The sequence below is a fragment of the Ambystoma mexicanum genome, chromosome 11, assembly GCF_040938575.1.
Source record: "Ambystoma mexicanum isolate Mex_15411 chromosome 11, UKY_AmexF1_1, whole genome shotgun sequence".
NCBI lineage: Eukaryota > Metazoa > Chordata > Amphibia > Caudata > Ambystomatidae > Ambystoma > Ambystoma mexicanum.
Genome location: NC_090934.1, coordinates 443,104,692 through 443,121,808, shown reverse-complemented (window position 1 = coordinate 443,121,808; position 17,117 = coordinate 443,104,692). Strand labels below are relative to the sequence as shown.

The window sequence follows — 17,117 nt, the reverse complement described above, 5'->3', positions numbered from 1 at the left end:
ACTCTCAAGTAGTTAATAACCACTGAACAGGTTATCAGGCCTTGTTCTGTCGAGAGAGGGGCGCCCGCTAACTTTGCAAACTAAATTTCAAAGAACCTGGGATTGGTAACCCTAGGTCTCCTGGGGGCAACCAGACGTGGTCTCCCTCTCACTGTGCTTAGAGAGGCATCAGCTTCACCTCACTGATGATCCCCAACAAGGGTGAAACACGTGTATGGGGTTGCTGGTGGTACTCTCGTTCAGGTTGGAACTGCCCCTGGGCAGGACAAAGACTGATATGCAAACTAAATTTCAAGGAACCTGGGATTGGTAACCCTAGGTCTCCTGGGGGCAACCAGACGTGGTCTCCCTCTCACTGTGCTTAGAGAGGCATCAGCTTCACCTCACTGATGATCCCCAACAAGGGTGAAACATGTGTATGGGGTTGCTGGTGGTACTCTCGTTCAGGTTGGAATTGCCATTGCATTTCGGTGCTGGACTGCCCCTGGGCAGGACAAAGACTGATATGCAAATGGATATTTCCCATCTGTGAAAGCACAGTGAGTAAAAGCAGTGGCTGCGAACTCTCAAGTGGTTAATAACCACTAAACAGGTTATCAGGCCTTGTTCTGTCGAGAGAGGGGCGCCCGCTACCTTTGCAAACTAAATTTCAAGGAACCTGGGATTGGTAACCCTAGGTCTCCTGGGGGCAACCAGACGTGGTCTCCCTCTCACTGTGCTTAGAGAGGCATCAGCTTCACCTCACTGATGATCCCCAACAAGGGTGAAACACGTGTATGGGATTGCTGGTGGTACTCTCGTTCAGGTTGGAATTGCCATTGCATTTCGGTGCTGGACTGCCCCTGGGCAAGACAAAGACTGATATGCAAATGGTTATTTCCCATCTGTGAAAGGCACAGTGAGTAAAAGCAGTGGCTGCAAACTCTCAAGTGGTTAATAACCACTGAACAGGTTATCAGGCCTTGTTCTGTCGAGAGAGGGGCGCCCGCTAACTTTGCAAACTAAATTTCAAGGAACCTGGGATTGGTAACCCTAGGTCTCCTGGGGGCAACCAGACGTGGTCTCCCTCTCACTGTGCTTAGAGAGGCATCAGCTTCACCTCACTGATGATCCCCAACAAGGGTGAAACACGTGTATGGGGTTGCTGGTGGTACTCTCGTTCAGGTTGGAATTGCCATTGCATTTCGGTGCTGGACTGCCCCTGGGCAGGACAAAGACTGATATGCAAATGAATATTTCCCATCTGTGAAAGGCACAGTGAGTAAAAGCAGTGGCTGCGAACTCTCAAGTGGTTAATAACCACTGAACAGGTTATCAGGCCTTGTTCTGTCGAGAGAGGGGCGCCCGCTGCCTTTGCAAACTAAATTTCAAGGAACCTGGGATTGGTAACCCTAGGTCTCCTGGGGGCAACCAGACGTGGTCTCCCTCTCACTGTGCTTAGAGAGGCATCAGCTTCACCTCACTGATGATCCCCAACAAGGGTGAAACACGTGTATGGGGTTGCTGGTGGTACTCTCGTTCAGGTTGGAATTGCCATTGCATTTCGGTGCTGGACTGCCCCTGGGCAGGACAAAGACTGATATGCAAATGGATATTTCCCATCTGTGAAAGGCACAGTGAGTAAAAGCAGTGGATGCGAACTCTCAAGTGGTTAATAACCACTGAACAGGTTATCAGGCCTTGTTCTGTCGAGAGAGGGGCGCCCGCTACCTTTGCAAACTATCCTCCACATATTCCTGTCCCCTCCCAACATCCTCTATGCTGTACCTTCAATCCTCTCATGTAATGATCTCTCCTCCACATTCCTCTATTCTCCCTTCAACTTACACTCTCAATACTCCTGGCTATCTCTTCCTCACTGCTTCTGGTCAGCATCTTCAGTAACATCCAGTCCTCGCTCACAAACTCTTCCACCCACCCACACCACCATCAAACTGTCTCTTCCACTCAGGAATGGGGATTATATTGGGAGAGTGGTTCTCCCACACCAAATGCTGCAGATTGTAAGAAGACTTTGCTGCAGTCCCTGGTGAAATGGACTGAGACGTTTGTATGATTCGCTGCCATCTGGAAATGTCATGCCCATCTTCCTAAATTCTTTGAGTGGTCCACCCTTGGCACACTACTTTGCAAACTAGCATAGGACACACCTACTCCATATCAGAGGACAACAACTGGCTCTCACTGCACTTGTCAGTTGGCATAAGAATGCCTGAGGTTCTCTGCAGGATAACCCACCAAACCGGGCAATCCCAATATGAAGGGTTATTACTAAAGTTGGTTTTACTGAGTCCCTAAAAATACAGCTGAATGAAAGGTCTGATACTGGTGACAGTGACTACCTTTGTCTCTGGGCACCGGTCGGTGGACTGAGCAATCCACTGTGTGATGTTCTCTGAAACCAGAATCACATGAGGGGTGCGGGCTCCCTATGCTTTAAAACTCCATCCCCCACTGCTCACAGTTTAAAAACAATACAAAAGAACAGAACAGAACATCCACTAGTAATGGCGCAAACTTGCATACAGAACATTTAAAGAAAAAAAAACTTCCACAATTGCTAGCCCAAATATTCGGTATCATCATCATAGAATAAATCATTCACTAGACTGTGAAAGAGGTCCCACAGTTTTGGGGGCAAACTATACTATATTAAACATTCACAGTGGCTAGTGTCAGAAGCACATACATTAACAGCAGATCCAAATAAACAGAGACAATAAAGAGAACAAAATTTAACAATAAGAAAGTTGTCACATATAAAAGTAAACATGATATAAAATATCACAATCTGTGAAAAACAAACATTGCAAAGCGAATAAACACCATCGAAAACTATACAAAACAAACGCAAGACAACATGTCAAGCATACTAAACACTAAGAGAAGACTAAATTACCTTAAACACTCTATTCATAAACACAAAAGAGCTGCCAATAAAATAACATATTATCTAAAACACAATGGATGTAACTACCAAGTCTAGCAACACACTAAACATTTATAGTCTCTGAAAACAAGTTTGAAACCGATGAGTCAAATAGCAATACCAATAACCAAAGAAGACTGCAAATGTGAAATTGAAAACAAAATAAAAAATTGTGATCAGCAAACAGAGAATACTCTCTAAAATCATCCTATGAATAATGAGAAGTTAGCAATTGAAACAGAAAGTACAAGAACAGCAAAGGTAAAATGCATACAGAGAAGTCATGGTAAAAAAACAAATACAAAAATAAATAATGAAAATATATGAAACAAAGGAAAGCTCACGAAAAAATAAAATAGAACAAATTAAATGACATACAGGTAAATTGGCAGAAGACTGGATTGCAGATCGAAATATTGAAAGAAAGGAAGATAATATTCAGCACACTTAAAGAGATAAAAAGAGGGATAGTATTGAGATGAAACCAATAATTAGTAAATTGGTGATTCGACAAGGTAGTAATAGCAGGAAACACAGAAAGACAATATTACATATTGCAGGACATAACTAGACATGAACTATGAAGCTACGCCGATCCAGAAGGTCAAAAATAAATACACAGGCACTAAACTAAACATATACAATTGTGGTTATCATTTACACCCAAAGACTGCAATGACAGCCAAGTATGCCTCTCCTAGCAACACAATTCTTTCAATGTCACCTGCTCATTTAAGTCAATGTACAGTTTTATGTATATGGAATTTTAAGTGTGTAATCAAGTGTCAATCTTCTATAACGTGTCTTGGTAACAGAAATGATGCATGCATTATCATGTTACAGCAATGTTCATGTTATCAATGTATTGCTTTGTTTGTTGTTTGTGCCGCATAATATAAGTACTTCATAAACTGTGTAGCACAAGTACTGTACAGCCTTACACATGTTGCACTGTAAGGCAATTTAATAGAGTTCTAGAATATAGCTTAGCATTGCAGTTCATTTTAAAGGGACAGCATCTCTGATCTAACACATCTAGTACACAGTCCCAACCCACAATTTTGGCACACGAAACAGGCTGTCTTTGGGCTTAAACTTCAAATGTGATAAAATAACATATCAAAAACAAAGTTTGTCTGCTAACGTTATGCTGGGGAAGATACCAACAATTTTATACAATCACAGGCAATTTATATACAGAAACAAAATGTAACCTGCCTTTAAGGACCTCCCATATTTACAAACCACATAAATGATAATTTCTGTTAGTCAAATCTATGTAACTTATTCTAAAAAAGAGCATGCAATTCATGTGCCTCATTGCCGCTTGAAAGCCAGAATGTAATAAAGATTTCCATGAAGAATAGGCAGTACAATATGCTTTGCTTTTGTTGACTGACAGATAACTTAAAGCACTGACAAGTGTTGCCATCAGAGAAAGGTTTCACAGCTACAGTCTATTGGAACTTCTCCTACGTCATTAACAAGTATTGGCATCAGAGCACGACAACATCAAAAATAGACATATGGTTTAAAAAACATGTCCTCATTGATATATTATTATCATATCTTTATATGGTCTGTTGGTTTATAGAGTATGCCTGTGTGTACAATACAAATGATGATTGGTTGCATTAAGAATATATAAGCTTGGGTTAAGGGGAAGTCCAGATGTGGGTCCTGAGCCACTGGGCCTAGAGACCCAAGATATTCCTCGCTGATGACCATCAATGAGACTGAAACATGTTTGGTGGTGCTTTTGGCCTTGTGCATAAGGGATGTGGCCAAGCAGTTTGTGCTGGGTTGCCTCTTTTGTGGGTGGTCCAAGCCTGATTCTCTTTCTGCAATGGATTGGCAAGCTGAAAAACAATGGTCTGGAGGTTTGTCCAGAGCGGTGCCTGTGATTATGATTTATTCAAAACCCTGTAGCCATTAACTTTTGGTTTTGTTAGTCACCCTTAGTAGGACGGATATGCTCAGACCTGGGTCCCGAGCCTCCTGGGCCTAGAGCCCCAAGCTATTCCTCAGTGATTACCTTTAATGAGGCTGGAACATGTCTGGTGAACTTTGTGGTCTTGTGCAGAATGGCTGTGACCAAGCAGTTTGGGCTGGGCTGCCCCTAGTGGGGTTGGAACAAGTCAGATTTGTATATGGTCTTCCTCCTTCTGTAATGGTTTAGCATGCTTCAATAACACTGGTCTGGAGTTTTGCCCAGATCTATGCATGTGGTTATAATTTATTCAATACATTCCCTCTATCGCCATTTGGTTTTGATAAAATCACCCTTAGTGTGATATGTATGCCCAGATGTGGGTTCCGTGGCAGCTATTCCAAGAGACCCAAGCTTCTCCTCACTAATAATGCTGAAACATGTCTGGGGATGCTTGTGGTCTCGTGAAGAATGGATGTGACCAAGCAATTCGAGCTATATTGCCCATTTTGGGGTGAGGACAAGCCTGATTTGAAAATGGTCTTTCTCGTTCTGTAATAGCTTGGCATGCTATAAAAGGATGGTCTCAAGGGTTGCTCAGAGCTGTGCCATGGTTATGATTTATTCAAAGCCTTCCAGCCATCACTTTCTGTTTTTGCTAAAGTCACCCTCAGTGGGATGGTATGCCCAAACGTGGGTCTCAAGCCTGCTGGACCTGCTGACCCAAACTACTCTTCACTGATGACACCCATTGAGGCTGAAACATGTCTGGGGATGCTTGAAGTCTTGTTCAGAAGGGATATGACCTAGAGGTCTGAGCTGGAATTACCCTTTTGGGGTGGGGCCATGCCTGATTTAGATATTATCTTTCCCCTTCTCTAATGGCTTGGCAGTCTGAAAAGCAATCGCCTGGATGATTATTCAGAGCTGTGACATGGCTATGATTTACTCAAATCTTTCCCACCATCATCTTTTGGGTTTGCAAAACACTGCAGAACCACTCATTCCACGATGATGCTGCACACCCCAAATGTTTTTGAAACCTTGAAGACCCTCTTTACAAGTATTCAAAGCAATCAAGTAATTAAACAATACAATGGCCAAGCTGATTTTGTAATGATGTCCATAGCCACAAGCTTCCAATAACCAACAAATAACCTATAGAGAGATTAACCAACAAGGTTTGAGCAGGCAAACCAAAATAGGGAATAACCTAACAGAATTAGTGATAGGAACCCTGCCCTCACCTAGACCCTATAAACAGGGCAGGAAGGATGTGGAAAAGTAGAGACATTAATAGGGGAGAATCCAGAAGTAGACAGCCACGTCCGTTGACACCATACTCCTAGAAGACCTACACAAGAGAGTACTCTCATCTCGAGGAGAATAAGAAATGTGTGTAAACGAAGCCAGGACACCATGCTAGAAGTAGGCCAGACCTGGAAAGCATACAAGGATTAAGTGACTTGGTGCTGAAGAAGCACTTGCCCCTCCTTAAGGGAATTTTAAGTCCTAAGACTTGGTGCCTGACAAAGACCTTATACAGGGTAAGATATCCCTACACACATGTGTTTCTCTCCCCTTAAGGATTCTGAGGAAGCCAAGGTCCAGATGGGACCTGTTGAAAATCCAGATAAAGCCAAGTTCCATAGGTTACCTGTTGTGAATCCTGAGCAAGCTATGGTCAAGGAGGGACCTTTTGAAATCCATGAGGCACCTGCAGTGAATCCTGCGAAAGCCTAGGTCTAGTATGGTTCTGCTGTAAATCCTGACAAAGCGAAGGTCCAAGAGGAAACAGTATCTGGACATTGCATCGAAAGCAATACCATCGATTGCCTTTCCATCTAAAAAACTGCATTGAAAAAAAGCATTGAATAGGTAAGGTAAAGGGTTTAGTTTCATTTTAATGGGTTTTAAAGGGTAAAAAACGAGGGGTTAGGGGGAACGCCCCCATTAAAATAAAAGAAAAAAATGCATTAGATGGAATGGTCTGTCGATGGTAATAATTCAATGAAATTACCATAAACCAGAGGAAACTATTGTAAAGCCATGCAATCCATGGTACAGGAGGGACCCTTTGTCAAGGCCAAGGTCCAGTCGATACATCTTGAGATTCCCAGCAGAAAGACATTAAAGATGGGAACTGTGTGAAATCCACACACAGTCAAGGTCTGGCTCAAAGGTCAGCTGTCAATCCTGTGAAACGCAAAGTAACCTGCAAGGGAGACTAGTCTGAGTAACTGTGACTAAAACCTTCCCAGAAGAATATATTTTGTTGTGTTAGAATAGAGGGAGACCTTTGAAAAGTAGGTTGTGATTTTTGATCTGCAGCACACTTTGAACATGTGCGTTACTATTTTAGGGTAATCTGGAGGCTAAGGGCATAATATGAATAGGAATTGGAACTTTATGTTTGCCATCCTTTTGAGATGTTCCATTATAGAGTAGGGGATTTCAGGAAGAGACAAGTAATTACAGGCATAGGTAATAAAGCTTGGAAGCAGAAACATTGAAAGTGTTAGACAGCTCCAGGGAAACAACATTTCACTTTAATCCATCCTGTGTAATGTTTGGATTAGGAAATTATGTATTCATGTTAGCTCAAACCCTAGAACCTTTGAGAATGTATCCAAACTGTGTGCTGGTGATAAAAAACCCATTTCTAGCACTTGGCTTGATACTCACCTGCATTGTTGATTGGCGTTCCTGCAGATGTCTTAATTAAATGTTAAGAACCTCTACACTTAACCATTTTCAAGCCCAACGTTAACAGCTATATTTGAAGCTGAGTGTATAATGTCTGCAAATTACATCTTCAAACAGAGTTGCAGAGATTATTGCAGTTGCATGCCAAAGTAAAATTATACTTTAGCGATTTTATGGGATCAATGTTGACATCTCCAAAATACATTCAACATGTTCATTTATCTGTTGAAAATATCATGGATCTCAAATAAGACACACCAACATAAATGCTCCTCAGTATTCTTTATTGGGATCCTTTTGAAGCAGTTTTCAGGATCTAGCAGTCCTTCCTATAACATGGTAGAGGAACCACTAATGTTTATTAAAATAAAATAGCATCATCCATTTTCATATTGTATTATCAACAACATTGCATGGCAATCCAAAAACAATAATAATTGGAGCTTTACATGTTTTGGTGATGGTCTATCATGTTAAGGATTTCAATCAAGCGATACACTCTGCTCTCGGCCTAGTGTACAGCGCAATGGAAAAACTTATTTGATATATAGATACAATTATTTGAAAGATGTATACCTCGTATCACACCCCTTATTTAAGACTACCCCGAGTCACACTGGACCAGAAATCAGGCTGGTTTGTAAAAGGTATTATTTATTTACTTATTTAAGATAAAAATCACAATATATATATATATATATATTAATAGGTAAACAACAATCATTCAGAAATAGTACAGATCAAACAGTGTCTCACTTCCCCCTTCCCCCCTGAAACGGAAAGAGAAAACGAAGTGGGCTTATCAACTGTCAGAATGACTTTTAAAGTGGCTGAGCAAGAACTCCAAATCTGTGGAAAAATGCTTAAATTGTTGTAAATTCCTATGGGAGCTGCTTTGAACAGTTGCACAGTTGAACAGTTGTACACAAGCATAAGCAATGATTTAGTCAGCAGAAGACATTTGCAATATAAAATCCAAATCGGAAGCCGTTTAAATCTGTTTTACACGTGTAAAATTTCTCAGGATTTGAAAATCTCAGCAAACTTTTCTGTGTGCGATATTCGCAATAATGTGTGAACCACACGGATTCTATGGATGGATATGGATGTGAGCTACAAGTAGAAGTTGAAATTTTGTTTCTATCACAATAACTGAGGGAGTTATAGTGGTTTTAGTAAAGCTTGTTTTTACGTTTTTACGAGATAGGCTCAAGAATGGAAAGAGGCTTTAGTTTTAAAATCAGAAAATATTGACTATGGACTAGAGCATCCAAGCTAAGCTACCAGGATAGCACATATAAGTCAGGAGTGATTCGCGACTCAGCCCTGGTTCCTCGCTATCCACCTTGGAGCGCTAGGCTGGTCATTCAAATGAAATTAATAGATCAAAATTGACAAAATAACTAGGAAAAGGATGCTTTTACAGATAGACAGAATACTATGGATTTTAACAATATTACTGATTATGGAAGTAAGGATAGCTCAGAGGTTAGGAGGGGACAAGATAATGCACGGTAATCAACAGTGTCTAGCTTCCTGTCAATACTCACAAAACCAAATGTATTTAAGATTTCGGACCCTCAGGATTCTGGACCGTCAGGATTCTGGACCATGGAATCGGATCTATCAGGGACTGACAGCTGGGCACATCAGACTGGACAGGTTCAGCAAGGCGCTCTGGTCACAGCACAGCACAGCACGGGATCTGCCCTTCTTGGTTCGGAGGATATTTCATTTCAACAGGAAAGCAGTAACATCACAGCTCGGCTGTATTATGATGCTTCTCCTAGGCTTTTGGGATTCTGTTCTAGAATTTGAGGCCTAGCTGAGAATGGTTCAGCTATGCAATAGGCCTTTGCTTTGCCAAGTTTCTGGAGTCTGGTACAAGGAAGATGTAGATTTCAGCAGCAGGGCACTCCGCCAGCATCAGGATAGTGAGTGGATCTGTCTATGTGCTCTCAGTTGTCTCTATTTATGCTATCAAAATGACATCACAAAGGGGGTGTGTGGGCCGGCTTTGCTAAGCTTGCCCCTGTGAGCTGGGATTGGACCCCACTTCATCTCCGCCTTGCAATTTAAGTGACTGGATTAAGGCTTGGTGATGTCAGGTTTTATGATTTGCTTTATAATCCTCAGAGACCTCACTTTGGCCACTGGTCTCAAAATTGGATTTTACATTAAACACACATTTCTACATGAGTCACTTTTATACAAATCACATATAAAGATGCCATATTTCACATAGCAGCTATTCCTCAAAACCCTGCAGTGGTGGGATCGTGTCTCCTCTTTCTACAGAATGTTGCCCGTTTCTCTATGTACACACTTTCCAATTTTTCTACAAATTTCCATCAATATGCGTGTTTAACATGGGGACATGCCTGTACATTTTCACAATTCTAACAGTAATACATTTTGCATAAAACCACATATCTTGCAATATCTGCCCAGAACATGTCACACGATTCTGCCGCCTCTTCACACGTGCAGCCAGAAATTAAATTAACAACTCTGTCATTTTTATATTTTTCACCATTTTGAATAGCAAGTCTATAAGTCTTTTAAAATGTGTTATTTGTTCATGTTTAGCAACAGATGGTCGCTTCGCTCCGACCTCTTTCTGTCTCCCTACAGTCCAAGGCATCCCAGCTCCTTGCCTGCTCCTTTTAGAGGCCATTTACAACCCCTTTTCACACTTCTCATTTCCTGGGCTCCACTTGGTCATTGTTCCTTTGCTCTCTGTAGACCAGATTTTTTCCCAACCTGCAATTAACACCTCCCTGTGAGTTTCTGCTGAGGAGGAAACCTGCTTTTCCAGTTCTGGCAGCCCCAGCCAGGCTAATTAACTTTTAAACTTAGAAAAAAAAACACATCTGTTGCATCACATACAAATACATTTCTTCCTTGGCCTTGAAATCTGTGGAATCAAAAACACAACTAAAATATGTGTTCCTTTTTGGCAACAATCCTGTTTATGTTTGTTAATTCAGCAGACTTTTGAGATTTAGGTCATTTTAGAGCTTTCTCAGTCCTCTCTCACAGCTGTCATTCTGGCGGCCCGGGGTACTGCACCCAGATTTTGGCATAGAGGCTGTCAGATTCCAGACTTTGTATGTTTCACCATATTTCATTTGATACATGGATTTTAGCACCAGGCAAGATGGTGAATGTTGAAAAGTGTTGTGTTAGAGGCATAGTGCTGCTTTTCTCTCTGCACTCTGTTTGCTGGTCATGGAACCTACTGGCATATTTCTGCAGGGTGTGCTCTATTTCCCCTGCACATGCACTATGGGTGGCAGGTTGTGCAACCCTCTTTCTGTGCACCGAAGCACACGGTTTTGGGAGGTTTTTGTAGGTTTTTGGCAAGCACAAGTGTTTTGCTGCCATTTTTGCTGTTTCTTTCCCCTTAACGGGCAAGAGATTCCTCATAGCACAGCGTAGTGGGTCAATACATCCCACAATCATTAACAGCCCATTCATACAAATCATAATAACACTCATTAAACTATACAAATAACAAAATCAATTTAAATATTTTTACCTCAATAAATTAAATCAAAATTGTATATGTGGATATAAGTTCAACCATGTTTAATGTGGAATCTGGAACATCAATAAATGGCATACCTCCTAAAGAGAAACACAGCAGGGATAAGAAGCAACTATTTCCCCTAGGACAGACCACTAAGAGTGAGTGTGAGGCTGCACAAATCTGATAATTTTTAATAGCAGACCAAAAGACGGTGTATATAATGATGTCAATAAGAACAGAATGCCTAAGAGAACTCCCACATTATAAGGCGTACACTAACCTTGTGTGCATAAAGAATATTGAAAAAAGCACTACCCAAGAAAGTTAGAACCACATATTCAGGAACATGAACATACTTTAGAAAAACACATCAAGCGAGTGGTGAGAGAGGTCACTCAACTTTGGATATTATATAACAAAAGAGTAGTGACAGAAGCACATACCTTTTTATCAGAAGGATCGAAAATAGTTTCCAAGTCTGTTCTCGTATTTCTAGTCTTGTTTACTTGGTAGCAATGTTTGCATTTTGCACTCTTCTTTGGTTGTTAGTATTTTTATTTCAATATCATGCTGAGTTGAACGGGGTGAGAATGTGGACATCTGAAATGCCAACAAAGTAGATTTTTTTGGTGATTCCCTTGTTATGTTAGCCACATAAATTGCATGGATGTGCTAGGACATTTCCTTCAATTAAAGGACCAAACATTGTAAATAATCTGCTATTTGCATGGGGATATTTTCACCACCAGCTGTTGTTGCAGTTTTAAGAGGCAAAATCCCACCTCATCATAACAAAGTACTTCTTCAAAAGACATTACTGGAAAACCGCAAGGAGCAAATACCATGCACCCATAATGGGGAGGTTGGTAAAAGAAGGTGACATTTGAAATGATGGCCGTTTGCAGCATTACTACTAACATCTTAACTCACTTCAAAGTAAGAGAAACGTGAGTAAACCTAGAGGCAGTGTAAAGATGCAACAAACATAAAGTTAACTAACAAAACGCATGTTACCTGTATCACAAGAATTAGAAAACATTCTTCTTTGCCATGCTCAGAATATGTTCAAATACAGAGTGAGCATGTTTGACATACTGGGGTGCATGTCCCCTCTCTGTAATAATGATATTCCGAAAATAGACCTTGTAATGAGGTTGGACAGATACAGTTAACACTTAATTTTCATACAAAAAATAAATGTATTTCGAGAAAATGTCACAATGTTAAAAAAAACATACAACTTACAAAACAAATCACAATTTTGACATCTAATTAATTCCACCTTTCATACCCATACTCTCATTCACACAACCAATGACAAAATTGAGCACAACCAAAAGTCAACCTATATATGGAACCCTTTTTGTGCTTCTACATACAATGGATTATAATGTTTCCGTTACACCCATGTCTCCTATTGGTGTGTGTACATATATATATATATATATATATATATATATATATATATATATATATATATATATATATATATATATATATATATATATACATAATAGCAGACAGAGCTTATTGATAAACGTCTACATATGTTTCAGTTGGTCAAAGATGGCTTTCAATTGCAGCCTGACGTAGTTCTGACCTTCTTCAGGACAAACAATGAGGTGTAAATCTTCCCTAATGTACAAAACACAATGAAGTGGAAGATGTCTTCCAATATTCACTCATTCACTCTCTCTGTAATAACCAATATATATACACAAATTAAGGTAGAACACATAATTCATTGCTTTGTCAGAGTGAAGGCAGTTTATATAGTCCATAGGTAAAATGGAAAAAGAAGCAAAATACAGGAGGATAACACATCTACCTATACCTGTCTCTCCCATACATTGTGAGGCAGGATGAATTTATCATGAGCCCAGATATATTACCACCCTGAACATTGCCAGGTATGTCTATGCCACCAACACACCCTTCCTCTTGTGCTCACTTGTATTTGCAGGAGACAGACACCGTACTTTGATCCTGGCAGCTTTGGAAGAGCTTGACTCTCTGACCTGCATTAAGTTTGTGAACCGTACAACGGAACAGGACTACCTGAAGATCACGTCAGAAGATGGGTAAGACCAACTGGGGAATTTTCCGTTCCTTAACTCATCAAACCTTGAATTTTAACCTTGCTTCTTAAAAACGGTCTCAAGAACCAATGCATCCCTTCCTTGATCTATTTGATCTACCTTGATAATGGTATCCCATTATGCATAGGACCAGTTGATAGTAGTTGGGACTGATGACTGTTGATGAACACCACACATCATGTAAAGCTGAGAGTACCAGGCTGAGGCTCCTGCAGGCCGGATCCCATGCAAGCTTGTGCTGGCAGAACCTGAGCACCTGGGGCCACATTAGAATGTGGGAGTGTGCCATGCAACTTCAGCCACATGCTCTGCACCATACTCTTGCAATGCCAAATGGGTATTAGAAAAATATCAGTGCAGGTACATTTTTAATTCAAGAAAATAATTGAACTGGTCTCATATTGCACATTTTTCATAAGGGTCACCGGGTGGTCTTCCTGCACAAAGTGGGCCCCTGCCTCTGCCATGTATGCCCATTGGCCACAAGGACCACCTGTGTGTAGCGTGTGGGATTATTCAGTGTGATTCCATTGAGCTTGGGCCTTAATGCATGGCAGAAAGATTGTCCTTAATTTATTTAAATACAGCATATGTTTATAAAACAGACCTTTTGGCAATTTAAAACAGTAGATAGATGTATCATAAAAGTTATAAGAACAGCATTAGTAAAAACACTGCAGGGTATAAAACAATTTCAGCATATATTCAATTTCAGCATATAATCACATAGATTCTAAAACATTAGTTAAACTGTTTAATGTATAACAGAAACTCCATACATGTCATTACTAATGAATAATCAATAGATTGGCTAGCCATTAACACTGACATTTGGTGCAGGGCTACTTTCCACACGTAGTATGCTGCAGCTGTCATGACTGTGCTCTCTGCACTGACCAATGTGTTCCAAAATTGATCCATCTGTATAGTACATATATAGAATGTGTTTAATGAATTTGCATTAGGGCCACAAGCCTCTCCAATGAGCTTTCACTTCCAGTGGTGCATCTATGATCATAGGATTGCATGATATTTTATTTGTATGTGGGCTTGATGGCTATGTTTAGGATAAGCACATACATGACTGAACTCTTTTCTTGTCTTTACCTTGTTATGGTCCACAAACTGTCAAATAGTAGGGCACTAGAGGGAACAACTTTAATTTGAAACATATTTTTCCTCTCGGGTAGAACTGAGACTACCCATATAGCTCCCTTGAGATAAAGTCATGCAACATCACCTGTTAAGTATTTGTATTCATATTTAAATAAAAATACAAATACAATAACTGTTGCGTAGCCCAAGAATCTATCTCATCTCCAGTACTTTTCAACAGTTACATGACCTCTCTGTTGGAAATCATAAGAATCTCATGTCTTGCATGCTTCAACAATGCAAACAATACTTTAACCATTTAGAAATTCACTCACACTTCACATGCATCCACAGAAACTTGCTATCTGCCTCTCACATATTGATTCTTGGTTGATGACAAACAAATTAATAAAACAAACAAGAAATTGAACATATGGTTCTGGGTGCTTGTCATAATCAACTGGGGTGAACAAAAACCTCAGTCTTGTCATTGACTGTGCCCTCACGCTTCAATCCGGGGCTAAAGCCATATTAAGAAGTGGCTGCTTCCAAATGTGAGCAATCAGGCACATCATGCTATGCGTAACTTCCCCACACCAAACTATGGCAATCCACATTACTATCCCGAATTGATAATGCTAATGGCAAAATCAACAACCTGGCCTCCAGAAACATGTGCAGAACAGGAAGGGCAAAATGCTGTAGCAAGTATGTTATGTTATTTGGCATTTATATAGCGCTCTATATATCATTGGTATGACCTCAAAGCACTGTTAGGTTGAACGCCTTGGGAACCGTAGTTCTGGTCATTGGAGAGAGATGGTGTCATAGGGTGAGTGGGTGCACCAGAAAAGTGTACAGCTAGTGTAATTGCCAGGTGGTAGCTGTGTGCTAGCGTTTGGGTGTGGTGCTAGAGAAGTCCGTTGGATGTGTGCAGTCTGGTGGGTGGCCATCCAGACTGGCCTTTGGCTGCGTTAGGCCTGAAGGACGCGTATGTGAGCAACTATGCCGGAATGTGCTCCGCTAGATTTGTTTTATTAGGCTGATGAGGTGTTGATGAGTTTGTATTCATATGTGGACAGCTAGGCTGAATTACTCAGGGGTATAGTTGTGTTCTATATGAGCGATGGTGTATAGTAGAGAGTAAGAGTAGTGATGTGATATGGTGGTTATCTTTTAGAACGCCCGAGACCAGGCACATGGGTAGGATGGTGGGATCATAGCGACAGACAGACATTTAGAGGCAGGGGGGATATCGGTATATAGGGGGATAGAGATATATAGCAACAACAGTGCACAGTGATACACATGTGGGGCGAAGTCCATTGAATTCTGTTCATTCCATCTGCTCCATTCGTTCCGTCCACATCGTCCATTCCATTTACTTCATATACTCTATCTATTGCATTCACTATAGTCATACCATCTGTGCTACCTATTCCATTCACTCGATCCATTCCTTCAACTCTATCTATTCCATCCATTCTACCTATTCCATCCACTCTATCTATTCCAAGTACCCTCCTAAAATAGTTGGGAACACATTAACCTGGCTCAACGAACACTGCACTGGCTGCTGATCAAATGTAGAATATAATTCAAACTTTCTATATCGCCAACTTTGCATTTCACTGAAGGGTGTCAGAATCCACCAAGCAGATATATATCTAAAACAGGCCCCTTACATTCCTTTGCATCAGCAGTATAGTCTTACTTACAAACCCACATTTCAACCAAAATGTCTAGGAACACTCTGCTCATTCCTGTCAACCAAGCTATGGAGCTGAGTGCCTAGGACATTCTCCACAGATAAAGATGATCTAGTCTTGGCAAAATCCCTCAAACTTGTTTGTTTACAAGACCCCAATACACATAAAAACATGACATTCTACAAAGATCTGACCAATCAGAACCGCTCTACAAACTAGCCACCACACTCTACCACCAATGGCACCACTCGGGATATTTAACTCCCCATCAACCCCCATGCATGCAAATTCAGAATCCCCAAGAGACCTAAAATGCCTTGTGCAAACTGCTTTCTGCAAAGTCTAAAGGAATTCATAAAAAGCCCACTACATGCAGATTTGTATAAACTCCCTTTGTATTCTTCTCAGTGTGCATGTCTAATACATATTATTTCTCCTTTACCATGGGTTTTCAGGACAGGGCACTTCTTCACAAGTGCATTAAAATCCTCCCTGTCTCTCAGTTTCTATGTACTTCGTAGCACCCCCATGTGTGAATGGCGTTCATTCAGTTTCAGCATGTCATCTTTCTGTGCACGTGCAAATCTAATATGTATCAACTTTAAACAAAACGTAACACTAAAGTAACATATCCCATCTATAATTAACTACACATGAAATTGCAACACAGCGCTCATTTCACCGCCCCCAAAGTCACCAATATGGCGCTCCAAAATAAACCCTCTTGATCATGGGGACCTTTCCTGACCACCCCAACTAACTGATAGGTCATTGGGGCTGTGGCAAATCTGTCATTTACTCATGTACCTATCTGACTGTGTTGGATGAGAGAGAGAGAGAGAGAGAGAGAGAGAGAGAGAGAGAGAGAGAGAGAGAGAGATGAGAGAGAGATCCAAGTCTGTGCTACCTTTTAGAGGAGTGAGTAAGTGTGAGTGTGGAGGGAAAATGTGGACTCATCGCTGCTCTCTATCTCCTCTCTGCACGCAGGCTTAAGTGGCAGATAAATCCCTGTTTTCTCCAGACCTCCCAAGCTCACTCCCCTGTCAATCGGTATGACTCCTTGGCCATTTGTATTTGCATTCATTTACTAACAGGGGTGTATTTTTTATCAGAAGTA

General features: G+C 40.8%; 1 protein-coding gene across 1 annotated transcript in view; it reads left to right on the top strand.

The window, feature by feature from the left end:
- Positions 1-17,117, top strand: part of LOC138504992 (astacin-like metalloendopeptidase) — a 226,577-nt gene that overhangs the window by 17,594 nt on the left and 191,866 nt on the right. The window contains exon 2 of the mRNA XM_069625354.1: positions 13,061-13,178. Coding sequence (XP_069481455.1) covers positions 13,061-13,178 — 118 coding nt within the window. The remainder of the gene's footprint in view (positions 1-13,060; positions 13,179-17,117) is intronic.